The sequence below is a fragment of the Pecten maximus genome, chromosome 10, assembly GCF_902652985.1.
Source record: "Pecten maximus chromosome 10, xPecMax1.1, whole genome shotgun sequence".
NCBI lineage: Eukaryota > Metazoa > Mollusca > Bivalvia > Pectinida > Pectinidae > Pecten > Pecten maximus.
In genome coordinates this window covers 32749291-32769852 of record NC_047024.1, presented here as the reverse complement: position 1 = coordinate 32769852, position 20562 = coordinate 32749291, and the positions used below count along the sequence as shown (strand labels likewise).

At 37.4% G+C, this 20562-nt stretch overlaps 1 protein-coding gene across 5 annotated transcripts; it reads right to left on the bottom strand.

Annotated features, from left to right (window-relative positions):
• Nucleotides 1-7100: 7100 nt before the first annotated feature.
• On the bottom strand, nucleotides 7101-18371 carry LOC117336461 (apolipoprotein D-like). 5 transcript variants are annotated; one of them, XM_033896988.1, is made up of 7 exons: nucleotides 17389-18313; nucleotides 14813-14888; nucleotides 13703-13962; nucleotides 13383-13528; nucleotides 13096-13175; nucleotides 8027-8131; nucleotides 7101-7360 (listed from the first exon to the last, which is right to left on the bottom strand). In XM_033896988.1, exons 3-7 carry the CDS (start codon nucleotides 13799-13801, stop codon nucleotides 7206-7208), a joined length of 585 nt encoding a protein of 194 aa, XP_033752879.1. In that variant the 5' UTR covers nucleotides 13802-13962; nucleotides 14813-14888; nucleotides 17389-18313; the 3' UTR covers nucleotides 7101-7205. The 5 variants fall into 5 exon arrangements, with proteins under 5 accessions (XP_033752879.1, XP_033752877.1, XP_033752878.1 ...); XM_033896986.1 differs by having other exon boundaries at nucleotides 13703-14888; XM_033896987.1 differs by lacking the exon at nucleotides 17389-18313 and having other exon boundaries at nucleotides 14813-15653.
• Nucleotides 18372-20562: the final 2191 nt, after the last annotated feature.

The window sequence follows — 20562 nt, the reverse complement described above, 5'->3', positions numbered from 1 at the left end:
AGCCTCTCTCAATAATGGGGGAGTTGCCATGCGTGTAGGGAGCCTCCCTCAGTAATGGGGGAGTTGAAATAATGGTAGGGAGCCTCCCCCATTAGAGGGGGAGTTAACATGATGGTAAGGAGCCTCCCTCAGTAATGGTGGAGTTACATGATGGTAGGGACCCTCCCTCATTAGAGGGGGAGTTGACATAATGGTAGGGAGCCTTCCTCATTAGAGGGGAGTCCGGGGGTTACATGATGGTAGGGAGTCTCCCTCAGTACTTTAGGATTGCTATATTGTACTCTAATGACGATACCGCCTACTTTAGGATTGTTACATTATCTGACGATACAGTCTAATTTAGGATTGTTACATTGTACTCTACTGACGATACAGTCTAATTTAGGATTGTTATATTGTACTCTACTGACGATACAGCCTACTTTAGGATTGTTACATTGTACTCTACTGACGATACAGTCTACTTTAGGATTGTTACATTGTACTATACTGACGATACAGCCTACTTTAGGATTGTTACATTGTACTATACTGACGATACAGTCTACTTTAGGATTGTTATATTGTACTATACTGACGATACAGCCTACTTTAGGATTGTTATAGTGTACTATACTGACGATACAGCCTACTTTAGGATTGTTATATTGTACTATACTGACGATACAGACTACTTTAGGATTGTCACATTGTACTCTACTGACGATACAGCCTACTTTAGGATTGTTATATTGTACTATACTGACTATACAGTCTACTTTAGGATTGTTATATTGTACTCTACTGACGATACAGCCTACTTTAGGATTGTTATATTGTACTATACTGACGATACAGCCTACTTTAGGATTGTTATAGTGTACTATACTGACGATACAGCCTACTTTAGGATTGTTATATTGTACTATACTGACGATACAGCCTACTTTAGGATTGTTATATTGTACTATACTGACGATACAGTCTACTTTAGGATTGTTATATTGTACTCTACTGACGATACAGTCTACTTTAGGATTGTTATATTGTACTCTACTGACGATACAGTCTACTTTAGGATTGTTACATTGTACTCTACTGACGATACAGCCTACTTTAGGATTGTTATATTGTACTATACTGACTATACAGTCTACTTTAGGATTGTTATATTGTACTCTACTGACGATACAGCCTACTTTAGGATTGTTATATTGTACTATACTGACGATACAGCCTACTTTAGGATTGTTATAGTGTACTATACTGACGATACAGCCTACTTTAGGATTGTTATATTGTACTATACTGACGATACAGCCTACTTTAGGATTGTTATATTGTACTATACTGACGATACAGTCTACTTTAGGATTGTTATATTATACTCTACTGACGATACAGTCTACTTTAGGATTGTTATATTGTACTCTACTGACGATACAGTCTACTTTAGGATTGTCACATTGTACTATACTGACGATACAGTCTACTTTAGGATTGTCACATTGTACTCTACTGACGATACAGCCTACTCTAGGATTGTCACATTGTACTATACTGACGATACAGTCTACTCTAGGATTGTTACATTGTACTATACTGACTATACAGTCTACTTTCGGATTGTCACATTGTACTCTACTGACGATACAGTCTACTTTCGGATTGTCACATTGTACTCTACTGACGATACAGCCTACTTTAGGATTGTCACATTGTACTATACTGACGATACAGCCTACTTTAGGATTGTTACATTGTACTATACTGACTATACAGCCTACTTTAGGATTGTTATAATGTACTCTACTGACGATACAGCCTACTTTAGGATTGTTACATTGTACTCTACTGACGATACAGCCTACTTTAGGATTGTTATAGTGTACTATACTGACTATACAGCCTACTTTAGGATTGTTATATTGTACTCTACTGACGATACAGTTTACTTTAGGATTGTTATATTGTACTCTACTGACGATACAGCCTACTTTAGGATTGTTATATTGTACTATACTGACTATACAGCCTACTTTAGGATTGTTATATTGTACTCTACTGACGATACAGTTTACTTTAGGATTGTTATATTGTACTCTACTGACGATACAGCCTACTTTAGGATTGTCACATTGTACTCTACTGACGATACAGCCTACTTTAGGATTGTTATATTGTACTATACTGACGATACAGTGTACTTTAGGATTGTTATATTGTACTCTACTGACGATACAGCCTACTTTAGGATTGTCACATTGTACTCTACTGACGATACAGTCTACTTTAGGATTGTTATATTGTACTCTACTGACCATACAGCCTACTTTAGGATTGTTACATTGTACTCTACTGACGATACAGTCTACTTTAGGATTGTTATATTGTACTCTACTGACGATACAGTCTACTTTAGGATTGTTATATTGTACTCTACTGACGATACAGCCTACTTTAGGATTGTCACATTGTACTCTACTGACGATACAGCCTACTTTAGGATTGTTACATTGTACTATACTGACGATACAGCCTACTTTAGGATTGTTACATTGTACTATACTGACGATACAGCCTACTTTAGGATTGTTATATTGTACTCTACTGACGATACAGTTTACTTTAGGATTGTTATATTGTACTCTACTGACGATACAGCCTACTTTAGGATTGTCACATTGTACTCTACTGACGATACAGCCTACTTTAGGATTGTTATATTGTACTCTACTGACTATACAGCCTACTTTAGGATTGTTATAATGTACTCTACTGACGATACAGTCTACTTTAGGATTGTTATAGTGTACTCTACTGACGATACAGCCTACTTTAGGATTGTTACATTGTACTATACTGACGATACAGTCTACTTTAGGATTGTTACATTGTACGCTACTGACGATACAGCCTACTTTAGGATTGTTATATTGTACTCTACTGACGATACAGCCTACTTTAGGATTGTTACAGTGTACTCTACTGACGATACAGCCTACTTTAGGATTGTTACATTATACTATACTGACGATACAGCCTACTTTAGGATTGTTATATTGTACTCTACTGACGATACAGCCTACTTTAGGATTGTTATATTGTGCTATACTGACGATACAGTCTACTTTAGGATTGTCACATTGTACTCTACTGACGATACAGCCTACTTTAGGATTGTTACATTGTACTATACTGACTATACAGTCTACTTTAGGATTGTTACATTGTACTCTACTGACGATTCAGCCTACTTTAGGATTGTTATATTGTACTATACTGACGATACAGTCTACTTTAGGATTGTTACATTGTACTCTACTGACGATACAGTCTACTTTAGGATTGTTACATTGTACTATACTGACGATACAGTCTACTTTAGGATTGTCACATTGTACTCTACTGACGATACAGTGTACTTTAGGATTGTTACATTGTACTATACTGACGATACAGTCTACTTTAGGATTGTTATAGTGTACTATACTGACTATACAGCCTACTTTAGGATTGTTACATTGTACTATACTGACGATACAGTGTACTTTAGGATTGTTACATTGTACTCTACTGACGATACAGCCTACTTTAGGATTGTTACATTGTACTCTACTGACGATACAGTCTACTTTAGGATTGTTATATTGTACTATACTGACGATACAGCCTACTTTAGGATTGTTACATTGTACTATACTGACTATACAGCCTACTTTAGGATTGTTATAGTGTACTATACTGACGATACAGCCTACTTTAGGATTGTTATAGTGTACTATACTGACGATACAGTCTACTTTAGGATTGTTACATTGTACTATACTGACGATACAGCCTACTTTAGGATTGTTATAGTGTACTATACTGACGATACAGTCTACTTTAGGATTGTTACATTGTACTCTACTGACGATACAGTCTACTTTAGGATTGTCACATTGTACTATACTGACTATACAGCCTACTTTAGGATTGTTACATTGTACTCTACTGACTATACAGCCTACTTTAGGATTGTTATAGTGTACTATACTGACGATACAGTCTACTTTAGGATTGTTATAGTGTACTCTACTGACTATACAGCCTACTCTAGGATTGTTACATTGTACTCTACTGACGATACAGTCTACTTTAGGATTGTTATATTGTACTCTACTGACGATACAGTCTACTTTAGGATTGCTATATTGTACTCTAATGACGATACCGCCTACTTTAGGATTGTTACATTATCTGACGATACAGTCTACTTTAGGATTGTTACATTGTACTATACTGACTATACAGTCTACTTTAGGATTGTTACATTGTACTATACTGACGATACAGTCTACTTTAGGATTGTTATAGTGTACTATACTGACTATACAGCCTACTTTAGGATTGTTATAGTGTACTATACTGACGATACAGCCTACTCTAGGATTGTTACATTGTACTATACTGACTATACAGCCTACTTTAGGATTGTTATAGTGTACTATACTGACGATACAGTCTACTTTAGGATTGTTATATTGTACTATACTTACGATACAGCCTACTTTAGGATTGTTACATTGTACTATACTGACGATACAGTGTACTTTAGGATTGTTATATTGTACTCTACTGACGATACAGCCTACTTTAGGATTGTTACATTGTACTCTACTGACGATACAGCCTACTTTAGGATTGTTACATTGTACTCTACTGACGATACAGTCTACTTTAGGATTGTTACATTGTACTCTACTGACGATACAGTGTACTTTAGGATTGTCACATTGTACTATACTGACGATACAGTCTACTTTAGGATTGTTACATTGTACTATACTGACGATACAGTCTACTTTAGGATTGTTATAGTGTACTATACTGACGATACAGTGTACTTTAGGATTGTTACATTGTACTATACTGACGATACAGTCTACTTTAGGATTGTTACATTGTACTCTACTGACGATACAGCCTACTTTAGGATTGTCACATTGTACTATACTGACGATACAGTCTACTTTAGGATTGTTATAGTGTACTATACTGACGATACAGTCTACTTTAGGATTGTTACATTGTACTCTACTGACTATACAGCCTACTTTAGGATTGTTATAGTGTACTATACTGACGATACAGTCTACTTTAGGATTGTTATAGTGTACTATACTGACGATACAGTCTACTTTAGGATTGTTATAGTGTACTATACTGACGATACAGTCTACTTTAGGATTGTTATAGTGTACTCTACTGACGATACAGCCTACTTTAGGATTGTTATAGTGTACTCTACTGACGATACAGCCTACTTTAGGATTGTTACATTGTACTATACTGACGATACAGCCTACTTTAGGATTGTTACATTGTACTATACTGACGATACAGCCTACTTTAGGATTGTTACATTGTACTCTACTGACGATACAGCCTACTTTAGGATTGTTATAGTGTACTATACTGACGATACAGTCTACTTTAAGATTGTCACATTGTACTCTACTGACGATACAGCCTACTTTAGGATTGTTACATTGTACTATACTGACTATACAGCCTACTTTAGGATTGTTACATTGTACTATACTGACTATACAGCCTACTTTAGGATTGTTATATTGTACTATACTGACGATACAGCCTACTTTAGGATTGTTATAGTGTACTATACTGACGATACAGCCTACTTTAGGATTGTTACATTGTACTCTACTGACTATACAGCCTACTTTAGGATTGTTACATTGTACTATACTGACGATACAGCCTACTTTAGGATTGTTATAGTGTACTATACTGACGATACAGTCTACTTTAGGATTGTTACATTGTACTCTACTGACGATACAGCCTACTTTAGGATTGTTATAGTGTACTCTACTGACGATACAGTCTACTTTAGGATTGTTACATTGTACTATACTGACGATACAGCCTACTTTAGGATTGTTATAGTGTACTCTACTGACGATACAGCCTACTTTAGGATTGTTATAGTGTACTATACTGACGATACAGCCTACTTTAGGATTGTTACATTGTACTCTACTGACTATACAGCCTACTTTAGGATTGTTACATTGTACTATACTGACGATACAGCCTACTTTAGGATTGTTACATTGTACTATACTGACGATACAGTCTACTTTAGGATTGTTACATTGTACTCTACTGACGATACAGCCTACTTTAGGATTGTTATAGTGTACTCTACTGACGATACAGTCTACTTTAGGATTGTTACATTGTACTATACTGACGATACAGCCTACTTTAGGATTGTTATAGTGTACTATACTGACGATACAGTCTACTTTAGGATTATTACATTGTACTCTACTGACGATACAGCCTACTTTAGGATTGTTATAGTGTACTCTACTGACGATACAGTCTACTTTAGGATTGTTACATTGTACTATACTGACGATACAGCCTACTTTAGGATTGTTATAGTGTACTCTACTGACGATACAGCCTACTTTAGGATTGTTACATTGTACTATACTGACGATACAGCCTACTTTAGGATTGTTACATTGTACTATACTGACGATACAGCCTACTTTAGGATTGTTATATTGTACTATACTGACGATACAGACTACTTTAGGATTGTCACATTGTACTCTACTGACGATACAGTCTAATTTAGGATTGTTATATTGTACTCTACTGACTATACAGCCTACTTTAGGATTGTTACATTGTACTATACTGACGATACAGTCTACTTTAGGATTGTTACATTGTACTCTACTGACGATACAGCCTACTTTAGGATTGTTACATTGTACTATACTGACGATACAGCCTACTTTAGGATTGTTATAGTGTACTATACTGACGATACAGCCTACTTTAGGATTGTTATAGTGTACTATACTGACGATACAGCCTACTTTAGGATTGTTATAGTGTACTATACTGACGATACAGCCTACTTTAGGATTGTTATAGTGTACGCCTCTGACTATACAGTCTTAGCAGTCGTTGTACCGTACAATGTATGTCAATACGACTCCAAATTGACGCCATATTGTTGTTATATACCTCGGATGTGTCAGATAAAATGTATAGTTTAATGTGAGACAGTTATAAACATGAGATATGATTTCATTCTGCATTAATGTTTTATTGTTATCCCGCGAATTACATATTAACCATTAAAGCCCACTACAATGTATCCGTTCTCACTGGAATACATTCTGTTGTGCTAATCATCACTGATTCTGACATTCGGTATTGTTGAACGTGTTGAATTGATCCGTGTCGAGGATGAACCCTAAGTTCGGACTTTCCTGCCATCGCCTGTTTACAATGTTCCTCTGGCGCCCGGTCCTTCCAGCAGGATTTCGATGTAATAGCCATGCTGTTTCTGAAATACGAAACGGCGTAAATACATCGTATACCATAACAAAACTATTCTCACATCTTTATTTAAGAAGGCTGAGACGATTCTCCTTTAATATAAAATTGTCCCGTGTAGTAACAATATCATCTTCGTCAATTCAAAGATTTTTTTCATGTTTTTTTTTTATCAAACTTCTTAGTTCTTTAACCTTCCCCTACCTTACCTGGCGCATACACTATGGTAAGACAAATCTCCAAAACACATAGATTATCTGATATACAAAATGTACTAAAATTGAACAAAGTGTAAAAAGAAATTTTAAGAAGTACTTATTGTAATGGGAAACCGTGGCCCCCTATAGTCCGGAAGATGCAAATACATTTTGTATGGTGGTTATTTCAACGAAACCCATGCGGCTGAATTTGTAATTCACTAATACTCCTTTATACCAAATTTTACCATAATTGAACAATATTTTTTTTCCGACCAATCAGAGGCCAAGAAATGGCCGCCATTCTGTTTAGTTTTGAAACTGAGGTTACGAAAGTGACTGTTGTCTCATGGTGTACCTACATGCCAAATTTCATCAAAATCGGACAATATTAAATTTTTGACCAAGCAGAGGCCAGGAAATAGTGGTCATTTTTTTTTTTTTTTTTTTTTAAATAAACACCGATACTTGGTACTTACCTATTGTGAACAGGCCAAAAAAGATGTTTCTACAGGTATAGACAACCGCCCACGATCTAGCTACAGTGTCTAGAACGTAGATTCCTCCGATCGGTATCTTAAATACTGAAAATGAAAATGGTCATTGAGGGTCATGGATCGCACAATAATATATCTTTCTTCATATCTAGTACCGTGACTGGTATCCAATATCATTGAAAAATGGCACATCTCTGAGAAAGAGGAGGCAAACAAGCAAGATTGGAAACAAGAAGAGACGGTTGTACATGTATATTTATGCAATCAACAATGTAATTGTATCCAGAAGAAATTCTTTCGTCCCCCGATTCTCTGTTTTGTATATATCATTCGGTATTTTTTTGACGGTGTTTTCATTTTTTTGTTTTTTTTTATTATTTATTCATTAACTTATTCATTCATTTGTGATAATTTGCCTAGGGGTTCCCCAAGTGAAGAGCATGTATACGTAGGAATTTAGTGGTAGATATTAGCAGGACAATTAAAACATAACTGCCACATACAGCTGTTCTGTTTGTCCTTTTCTGACTCATCGATAATGCTTGGCCAAAATTGCGGAATCCAGAAGGAAAGTCAGGGAATTCAAAGTGAGTATAGGACACGTTATACATATATATATATATATATATAATCAAACTATATAACAGTTCTAATTATATATATTATATTATTTATCTAATTATATTTATCATATAAGATTATTTATCTGATTGATTATATAATTATATCTATTATATAAGATTATTTATATAATTATATTTATTATATAAATAGAGGTTACACAACGTGTGGTTGTTGTATGGTATTTCTTTCACTTGAGTTAGTTATTTTTCAAAAATTACAAAAAAAAACGAGCTTTTGTAAATATTTAAATTTTCTGTGTACGAGGACTAATTGATAAGTAGTGAGCCTCGTATTGAAGGAGGTACTCAAGAATGTTCTCTCTCAGTAACAATTAAACGCTTGTTAGATTGTATTTATTGTCAATAAATAGGGGTTGAACGGTGTTTTTATTGCGTTTACGGTGGTTCAATTTATGAACGCAATAGGATATTGACATAACGCTAACGGCTATATATTGAATATGTCTATATCCCATTGTGTTCATACCACCGTAAACGCAATAAAGACACTGTTAAATGCATATATTTACACCAAACAAATAGTTGAAATACCTTACGAAGAAAATAAAAGTCGTGATGTGTTGCGACGTTGATAACTATGGCAGCTGTGGTTGCTAAAATGATATAGTTCCAATGAGTCTACATTGCTGGTTAATACAGTTTACGTTTTCAATTGATTAAGATATTCACAATCCACAATTTTCGTCTCGGATTAAAATGGTTGTCAAGAACAGCAGATATTGACACAGATTTAGTAGTATTTTGGTTTATTTTGTTAACGTCCTATTAATAGCTAAAGTCGTTTAAGGACGGCCTCCCGTGCGTGCGACATGCATGAATGTGGTGAGTGCGTATGTGTGTTTTGGGAGACTGCGGTATGTTCGTGTTAAGTCTCCTTGTGATAGGCTGGAACTTTGCCGATTTATAGTGCTACCTCACTGAAGCATACTGCCGAAGACACCCAGCAGCACACCCCACCCGGTGACATTATACTGACAACGAGCGAACCAGTCGTCCAACTCCTAATATGCTGAGCGCTAAGCAGGAGCAGCAACTACCATTTTTTAAGACTCTGGTATGTCTCGGCTAAGTGACAGAACCCAAAGCCTTCCTCTCAGCGGCGAACGCTCAACTAAAGGCCAAAAGTGAGGCATTGTCAAGGGAGACATTAGGAAGAAGAAAGTTGTTCAGAAAGAGGAGAAAAGATAAGATCCCAAATTTAGTCGCCTCTTACGATCATGCAATGGGGACAGCAGGTACAATTCTTACGCCCTACCTGCAGGGCAGGATTTAGTAGTATCGTGGTCGAATGTTCTATAGAAACTGTACGCTTCAGCCATTTGTTGTTACCTCGTGAAGAAGTTGTATAATTAGTAGTTCACTAATTTCCGCAATTTTCAGTTTAGTTTTTGACAAAATACTCACTTAACATTAGCTTTTTGTACAGAGATCATCGGGTAACAGGAGAAAACACTAAAATTGATCATTCCTTTGAAAATGGCGCCGTCTAGTTGACGGTCTGTTAACGTCACAAATAGACGACTTCATGATTATGTTACCGATTCCCGCGCTTATTAAGGTTGGTGATAACCATGGAAAAGTCTTAGGGTTGACATCAGGACCATATTTGGAAATATGCTATTTCCTTCAGCAATATGAAGTTGAAATACGTAGTGCTTCAATTGTCATCACATTAACCCAGATTTGACCCAGTATTACGGGTATCGTCGATAAATCAGAAGACGCTTTATCCTCTGGAATACATGGTCTTATCATCTTGAACATCCGGTCTTATCCTCTGGAACACCTGGTCTTATCCTCTGTAACATCCGGTCTTATCCTCTGGAACACCTGGTCTTATCCTCTGGAATACCTGGTCTTATCCTCTGGAACACCTTGTCTTATCCTCTGGAACACCTTGTCTTATCTTGTGGAACACCTGGTCTTATCCTCTCGAACACATCGTCTTATCCTCTGTAACATCTGGTATTATCCTCTGGAACACCTGGTCTTATCCCCTGGCCCACCTGGTCTTATCCTCTGGAACACCTTGTTTTATCCTCTGGAACAACTGGTCTTATCCTCTGGAACACCTGGTCTTATCCTCTGTAACATCTGGTATTATCCTCTGGAACACCTGGTCTTATCCTCTAGAACACCTGATATTATCCTCTGGAACACCTGGTCTTATCCCCTGGAGCAACTAGTCTTATCCTCTCGAACACCTGACCTTATCCTCTGGAACACCTGACCTTATCCTCTGGAACACCTGGTCTTATCCTCTGGAACACCTTGTCTTATCCCCTGGAACAACTAGTCTTATCCTCTGGAACACCTGGTCTTATCCTCTGGAATACCTGGTCTTATCCTCTGGAACACCTTGTCTTATCCTCTGGAACACCTTGTCTTATCTTGTGGAACACCTGGTCTTATCCTCTCGAACACATCGTCTTATCCTCTGTAACATCTGGTATTATCCTCTGGAACACCTGGTCTTATCCCCTGGCCCACCTGGTCTTATCCTCTGGAACACCTTGTCTTATCCTCTGGAACAACTGGTCTTATCCTCTGGAACACCTGGTCTTATCCTCTGTAACATCTGGTATTATCCTCTGGAACACCTGGTCTTATCCTCTAGAACACCTGATATTATCCTCTGGAACACCTGGTCTTATCCCCTGGAGCAACTAGTCTTATCCTCTCGAACACCTGACCTTATCCTCTGGAACACTTGACCTTATCCTCTGGAACACCTGGTCTTATCCTCTGGAACACCTTGTCTTATCCCCTGGAACAACTAGTCTTATCCTCTGGAACACCTGGTCTTATCCTCTGGAACACCTGACCTTATCCTCTGGAGCACCTGACCTTATCCTCTGGAACACCCGGTCTTATCCTGTGGAACACCTGGTCTTATCCTCTGGAACACCTGACCTTATCCTCTGGAACACCTGGTCTTATCCTCTGGAACACCTAGTCTTATCCTCTGGAACACCTGGTCTTATCCTCTGGAACACCTGGTCTTATCCTCTGGAACACCTAGTCTTATCCTCTGGAACACCTGGTCTTATCCTCTGGAACAACTGGTCTTATCCTCTGGAACACCTGGTCTTATCCTCTGGAACACCTAGTCTTATCCTCTGGAACACCTTGTCTTATCCTGTCGAACAACTAGTCTTATCCTCTGGAACACCTTGTCTTATCCTCTGGAACAACTAGTCTTATCCTCTGGAACAACTAGTCTTATCCTCTGGAACACCTAGTCTTATCCTCTGGAACAACTGGTCTTATCCTCTGGAACACCTTGTCTTATCCTCTGGAACAACTGGTCTTATCCTCTGGAACATCTGGTCTTATCCTCTGGAACACCTAGTCTTATCCTCTGGAACACCTGGTCTTATCCTCTGGAACACCTTGTCTTATCCTGTCGAACAACTAGTCTTATCCTCTGGAACAACTAGTCTTATCCTCTGGAACACCTAGTCTTATCCTCTGGAACCACTGGTCTTATCCTCTGGAACACCTTGTTTTATCCTCTGGAACACCTTGTCTTATCCTCTGGAACAACCGGTCTTATCCTCTGGAACACCTTGTCTTATCCTCTGGAACACCTAGTCTTATCCCCTGGAACAACTGGTCTTATCCTCTGGAACACCTTGTCTTATCCTCTGGAACAACTAGTCTTATCCTCTGGAACAACTAGTCTTATCCCCTGGAACAACTAGTCTTATCCCCTGGAACAACTAGTCTTATCCTCTGGAACACCTGGTCTTATCCTCAGGAACACCTTGTCTTATCCCCTGGAACACCTTGTCTTATCCCCTGGCCCACCTGGTCTTATCCTCTGGAACACCTAGTCTTATCCTGTCGAACAACTGGTCTTATCCTCTGGAACACCTTGTCTTATCCTCTGGAACACCTAGTCTTATCCTCTGGAACAACTAGTCTTATCCCCTGGAACAACTAGTCTTATCCCCTGGAACACCTTGTCTTATCCTCTGGAGCAACTAGTCTTATCCTCTGGAACACCTTGTCTTATCCTCCTGAACTCCTATCTTATTTTCTCTGTATGTTTGATCGATTCTTTATTATGCTGTTTTTCTCCCTGTTAGTTTTGTTTCCCATATTCCCGAATATTACACAACCTTTTAGTAAATACTAGCCGCAATATACCGATTGGCGAGTGAGAACATATCTTTAGCTCGATCGGGTGAGTGTAAGACTAATAATCCGGAGGTCCCGGATTCGGGCTCAAGTGAAAGCATTGAAATAAACATGCTCTCTGTTACATTGGTGCCGTGTTAGGAACAAGGAATTTACACTTACCGTTAGTTTTCGCAATCATTTTTGTTTGTTTTGTTTTTAATTATGAATGTGTCAATTATGCATGTATCTCCATCTCAATAACACAACCTAAAGACAACTTACACTCTGTAATGGTGGACTCAAAATGATTTGGAGAATCCTTCTGGATAAGGCGGCCCTCTGTACTTCTCTCCATATTGGTCCTAAAATATCGCAGAAGTGACTTGTTATAATAATAAATGTTTTGTTAAATTATTTTGTGGCATAAATAAAAGAACGGTCATGAATTCAAAGCCTAGTTTTTGAGGAAGGTATCAGTATTGTCTAGTTAATACAATACATGCGTATCATGTTTCCAGATGTTTAGAATCGTTTCTTTAAAAAAATCGTTTATTGTTAATCAGACTTACATTTTCTCTCTCCACGTTAGACCGACGCTCATGTTGCCGCTTTCTGTCACTGTGAAGTTACTAGTCACACAATCTATCACTCCCGGAATCTCTGACGATAACATTCCATTGTTTAGCCATTCCGTCCAATACCACATACCGGCAAACTGTTAAAACACAACACATCTTGTCAGAGGGAGGTTGGGTCAGAGAGACATTATGAAGTGAACGAAAAGTGTCGGGCATGCTTATGTAACTAGACATACGAGCATAAAATTTCCAAAATACGGAAAATAAGATGGACCCAATTTTTATTTTTTCTTATATTAGCAGACAATTACCTTAGTAGCGTCAAACTCGGGTTTGACTGGAACATCTGGACATGCAGCATTGATGAAGGTAGCCGTACCAATCAGGAAAAACAACTGTAGGAGAGCCATGTTGACTGTAGGCGGATTATTACTCTACCTACGTGTCTTCTGTAATAGTTGCTCTTAAAGTATACTGTCATTGGTCCGCCATCAACATACGCATGCGCATCTTATATAATCTTGAGACTAGATTTTGTATTAGATGTATGATTGGCGGTGGATGGAATCGTCTATAACAGACAGCAGACAAACATGTATGTAAAATGGATACAGAGGTAGTAACGTTACACAATGGTAGCTTTATTCAGTATTTCCCGGAGCTTATCTGCTTCGATATTTAAACCTGTTCACGACATTCGCAACAACAGTGACGATATTACACAAAAAGTTTTAGAGATACTACATAGGCGACAGTTGCATACACTGCTTCTCAAAAAAGGCATGTCGCACGCGGTATAGAAACGGGTAATCAATACCTTCAAATAATCCACTTTATATCTAAAGATAAAAAAAAAGAAGAAGCCCAAACCTTTGGATGAGTACTGTATACAAATTTATTTTGGCGCACTCAAATGTTAGCGTATTACTGAATCTAAAGATTGGCGCAAGGATGAATTGGCGCAAAGACGGTACATTCCAAGGCAAAATATGTACAGAAACTGCAATTAGCACAAACATATTTTGGCGGAATGCTTTCAACGCGAAATGCGCTGACATAATATTACCGCTAAATAATGTAAGTTTACAGTATGTAACCGTTGCCTATTATTGTTTTAAATCTATCGTAGTTCTCTTTACCTGTTGACATATTTGACGTCAATCTCTTCAAGTAAATTAAAACGGTTTACGGCAAAATACACAACCAAATCTGGTAATTTTACCTGAAGATGGGCGTATCGATCTGCGTGCTAAACAAAACAAAAACAAAACATGTGATGGGGGTAACTTGTTTTGCTCCGTAAACAGTGGGTCACATTGAAGTGGGGTCTCCATATAGTAATTGGTGAATAAAGAAAAGAAAACACAGTCAGAAGCTATTCTGTTTGTCATCATGATATGTGTTGCCCTTCCAAACCTTACCCTTTGCTTCTGCGAGTGAGTCGTGGTGTGTCCTTAGAGGTAACATTTTGTTTCTTCTTTGGGCGGTGGCAGAATCCTATAAAAAAAACTGCCACTCTGATTGTATCTTCTTTATAAGGAGTGCAAAAGTCAAAGAGTCATCCATCCTCCTTCATATTATTCTGACTAGAAGGATGGGTTCTCTTCCCTAAATAAGGTTAGAATCCGAAAGGGGCTGTCAGGAAATATAGGGACATTAATTGGGTCGATTTCTCAAAACAGGGAATCGCTTGGATAACAACTGCCGCTCTTAAAGCCTGAACACCAGGCCAGGTGCTCGAAAGACCGAAGAAAAGCAGAAACCTAGTCATGATTCGTCCCTTTGGATAGGGTATTCTCAAATTGATGTGTGAGGAGCCACCAAAGTTTAAAGCAAGTGATAGACCCGGACCTATGACGAAGGCGGCATTTCTATTCTCTGAAAACAGGATCATTGAAAGACGGCAAGAGCGGAACCTAACGACTCTTACCGAAATGGCCCATAGTCAAGGGATCGTGAAATAAATAAAGACGTTCAGAAACGAATGAAACAAAATAAATAAATAACAGATCAAATTAGTAGGCCGTGATATACAGCGTACACACACAAGAAAGAAATAGAACAATTATCTAGCAAAGCAACTTACATGAAATCACCAACGAGATAAATATTCCTAGCAAGCAGACGTAAACAAACGATATGGCCGACCATGCACGTAAAAAATAGCTAATATTCATAATCTAAATGTAAAAATCTCTATTCTTGAAGTACTTTAAATCGAATTATGAATTTTGTTTGATTATAATACAATTAATGTATATATTTTTTGTAATTTGAACATTGCTTGATAAATAGATAAAAAAATATATCAATTCTAATTCGTCCAAGTTGTTACGCTTGTAATAAATTTTAAGATTTTAATAGTAATCCGGATCAATATCAATATCAGTAGGACAATTGAAATAGGCTATTACATGCTGTCTTCGATTGACAATTTGATATTTCATTCGTTTGAATAATATGTAGACATTTCGTGAGAGATACCAAACTTTTCGCCTCTTTCATAATGGCTATACTATATCGTTCAATTGTTTACAGTCCGACACAAAATAGGTGGCTAAGTGTTTAGTAAATCATTGAACTTTCTGTCCCTTAAAATTTCGTTTCTCCACTAATTGTCTTGCATGCTATTTGCTAATGGATTCAATTAGAGATATGACATGTTATTGCTCTAAGTTCTAATCATATAAACACTCACAAGCTTCCCGAAGTGTAAATGGCAGAGATCAACAATTTGCACTTTGCAATGTATTCACTTATAAAATCTAGAGGTCATCTGATATAGTTCTAGAAAAATAATTCGACAATATTCATTTAATTTGTAACAAAAAAGGTCTGAATAGATCCCCAATGACACAATAAATTACAGCTGGTGCAGGTTGTCTTGTATGTATAATTACTTATCTGTTATTTTTACACCAGACGAATTGAGGTATGACGTTGTTAACAAAAGACATAAGAAATTCGTGTAGTACTCTATTTCGAAAAGTGAGCGGTATGAGTGGTTCCTTACCGGCACTGGTGTTAAGGCTTTGGAAATGGTAGTATTATCTATTTTGATACAATATGTACATATCTATATTTTAGTGTCTACTTCTGTACATGTAATATGTACTAATATTTCAGTTTTCTTTTATAATGAAAAAAATACAATAAAAACACTTATTATTTATTTCATTTTATCTTCGTCAGAACGTCCGTCTATCACGCTTCGTTTCCGTTCAATAACTGGAACAAATAACAAATGTTATCGGATTTTCTTTAAACTTGATAACAAGCTGTAAAAGGACTCGCACAACTAAATAATTTACAATTTGTTATTACTAGTGACCCCCATCCCTTCATTCGCTCGTTTGAAGTTCAAATGTTGTGAAATTTATATCAAACTAAAGTTTGAAGTTTTTTTCTATCGGATAAATGTTATTATATAAGTTTAATGGCATATAAGAGCACACAGGTACTCGAAAGACAGTAACCCTGACATTTACAGTTCACTGGGGAACCCCACCTGGGGAATTACCGCCTTTTAACACCTTGAATCCTACGTCGTTCTATTTTTCATTTCTCACGACCGTGTATATAAAGTACCCATTTCATATGTTATTTACTCAGGAAAACAACTACCAACCTAAGAAACACATTTTCCCCAGCGACTTCTTTCAGCGTGAAACACCAGCTGATTGGCCGATTTACTTGTGTGAGTCCTAAAAGACTTGAGAATCGTTGATTACTAATTGTTTATTATAGTCAAGGTTTAATGCCAAAACTCTGTCCATCGTGTTTTGATCGCGATTTTGGGGTATTTTCGACAAAAATCATAGCAAATCCGTCGTTTGACAGTAGGGCAGTCGGATAATATTGAGCATCAATCAAACACCGCAGGTTTATGAGATTAACGAATTACTGATATGTATAAATGAAATAGCGTAGAATTCCGTGGGTATCATCATATTTCCGAGAGTATGTTAAAATGCCATGTATCACTTTAAAAACATACCTCAGCCATGTCCTTACGCCCTTCTGGTAGATACTCCCCGTCGGATTTGTATATACTCCCCGTCGGACTCGTAACTTCCGATATCACCCGGTGTAGAAGCGAGACTAATCTGCGTGTTTCTTTAAACCACTGAGATTGATATTGCTCGGCCAGATCACGATATTGTTGAGCAGTCATCATGGGTGAATAAATAATTTACACGATACCCTGGTGGTGAAAAATAATTATGTTTTGCCGACCAGGTTGGATTCTGCAAAAACGGAATGCATGTCCTCATCGTGAACATTGATAAAGCCCAAGTGCCTTCTGTAATACCTTTTCAAATTCCAAACCTTTCCCTTTGCTGCTGCGCGTGAGTCGTGGCGTATCCTTTGGGATAACATTTTGTTTCCTCTTTGGGTGGGGGCAGAATCCTGTAACGAAAAAATGCCCCTCTGATTGGATCTTCCTAATGAGAAGTGCAGAAGTCAAAGAGTCTTCTGTCCTTCTTCATATTATTCTGACCAGAAGGATGGTTGCCCCTACCCGGAGATAAGGAAATAATCCGAAAGGAGCTGTCAACAGTAGGAAATATAGGGACATCAGGTGGGTCGCTTTCTCAAAACAGGGAATCGCTTGGAACACAACTGCCACTCTTAAAGCCTGAACACCAGGCCAGGTGCTCGAAAGATCGAAGAAAAAGCCGAAACCTTGTGATGACTCGTCCCTGTGGACAGGGTATTCTCTAACAACTTGATGTGCGAGGAGCCACCAAAGATTCAAGCAAGTTGTAGGCGCGGGATCTATGACAAGGTCGGCATTTCTATTCTCTGAAAACCGGACAATCGACTGGAATAATAGGATCATTGAGAGACGGCAACCTAACGACGCTGACCGGAATAGCTGAAAATTACATGAAATCGCCAGCGAGATAAAATATTCCTAGCAGCGAGCGAACGTAAACAAACAATATGGCCGACCACGCACGTCGACCGCCGCCTGACATTAGAATAACAACAGTAAAATATTACTGGAATGAAAAGATCTTAAATTTTTACCACTGGAACATGGAAGTTAAAGAAATGGTAAAAACAGCTCATATTCATTAATGTGTCTACATTTAAATGTCTAAATCTCAAATTGTGAAGTACATAAAATCGAATTATAATTTTTTTTTATTTATAATACAATTAATATATAATTTGATCATTGCTGGATATATAGATGAAACATATCAATTCTAATTCGTCCAAGTAGCTACACCTGTAATAATTTTTAAAGATTTTAAAAGTTATCCGGATCAATATCAATATCAGTAGGACGATTTAAACAGGCTATTACATGGTGTCTTCAATCGACAAATATATTGCATTCGTTTGATTAATATGTAGACATTTCGTGAGAGATACCAAACTATTCGCCTCTTTCATAATGGATATATTATATCGTTTAATTGTTTATAGTCCGACACAAATAGGTGGCTAAGTGTTAAGTAAATCGTTGAACTTTCTGTTCTGTACAACTTCCCTTCTCCACTAATTGACTTGCATGCTATTTGCTAATGGATTCAATTAGAGATATGACATGTTATTGCTCTAAGTTCTAATCATATAAACACTCACAAGCTTCCCGAAGTGTAAATGGCAGAGATCAACAATTTGCACTTTGCAATGTATTCACTTATAAAATCTAGAGGTCATCTGATATAGTTCTAGAAAAATAATTCGACAATATTCATTTAATTTGTAACAAAAAAGGTCTGAATAGATCCCCAATGACACAATAAATTACAGCTGGTGCAGGTTGTCTTGTATGTATAATTACTTATCTGTTATTTTTACACCAGACGAATTGAGGTATGACGTTGTTAACAAAAGACATAAGAAATTCGTGTAGTACTCTATTTCGAAAAGTGAGCGGTATGAGTGGTTCCTTACCGGCACTGGTGTTAAGGCTTTGGAAATGGTAGTATTATCTATTTTGATACAATATGTACATATCTATATTTTAGTGTCTACTTCTGTACATGTAATATGTACTAATATTTCAGTTTTCTTTTATAATGAAAAAAATACAATAAAAACACTTATTATTTATTTCATTTTATCTTCGTCAGAACGTCCGTCTATCACGCTTCGTTTCCGTTCAATAACTGGAACAAATAACAAATGTTATCGGATTTTCTTTAAACTTGATAACAAGCTGTAAAAGGACTCGCACAACTAAATAATTTACAATTTGTTATTACTAGTGACCCCCATCCCTTCATTCGCTCGTTTGAAGTTCAAATGTTGTGAAATTTATATCAAACTAAAGTTTGAAGTTTTTTTCTATCGGATAAATGTTGTTATTATATAAGTTTAATGGCATATAAGAGCACACAGGTACTCGAAAGACAGTAACCCTGACATTTACAGTTCACTGGGGAACCCCACCTGGGGAATTACCGCCTTTTAACACCTTGAATCCTACGTCGTTCTATTTTTCATTTCTCACGACCGTGTATATAAAGTACCCATTTCATATGTTATTTACTCAGGAAAACAACTACCAACCTAAGAAACACATTTTCCCCAGCGACTTCTTTCAGCGTGAAACACCAGCTGATTGGCCGATTTACTTGTGTGAGTCCTAAAACACTTGAGAATCGTTGATTACTAATTGTTTATTATAGTCAAGGTTTAATGCCAAAACTCTGTCCATCGTGTTTTGATCGCGATTTTGGGGTATTTTCGACAAAAATCATAGCAAATCCGTCGTTTGACAGTAGGGCAGTCGGATAATAATGAGCATCAATCAAACACCGCAGGTTTATGAGATTAACGAATTACTGATATGTATAAATGAAATAGCGTAGAATTCCGTGGGTATCATCATATTTCCGAGAGTATGTTAAAATGCCATGTATCACTTTAAAAACATACCTCAGCCATGTCCTTACGCCCTTCGGGTAGATACTCCCCGTCGGATTTGTATATACTCCCCGTCGGACTCGTAACTTCCGATATCACCCGGTGTAGAAGCGAGACTAATCTGCGTGTTTTTTTAAACCACTGAGATTGATATTGCTCGGCCAGATCACGATATTGTTGAGCAGTCATCATGGGTGAATAAATAATTTACACGATACCCTGGTGGTGAAAAATAATTATGTTTTGCCGACCAGGTTGGATTCTGCAAAAACGGAATGCATGT

Excerpts from the sequence above, each read along its gene's own strand:
- LOC117336461 (XM_033896984.1), bottom strand. The coding sequence starts at position 17,568 with ATGATGACTGCTCAACAATATCGTGATCTGGCCGAGCAATATCAATCT. Across the intron at positions 8,132-13,095 it reads TGAGTCCACCATTACAGAGT|TATTTAAGATACCGATCGGA; the intron begins GTAAGTTGTCTT and ends TTTCATTTTCAG. Across the intron at positions 7,361-8,026 it reads TTTTGGCCTGTTCACAATAG|AAACAGCATGGCTATTACAT; the intron begins GTAAGTACCAAG and ends TTCGTATTTCAG.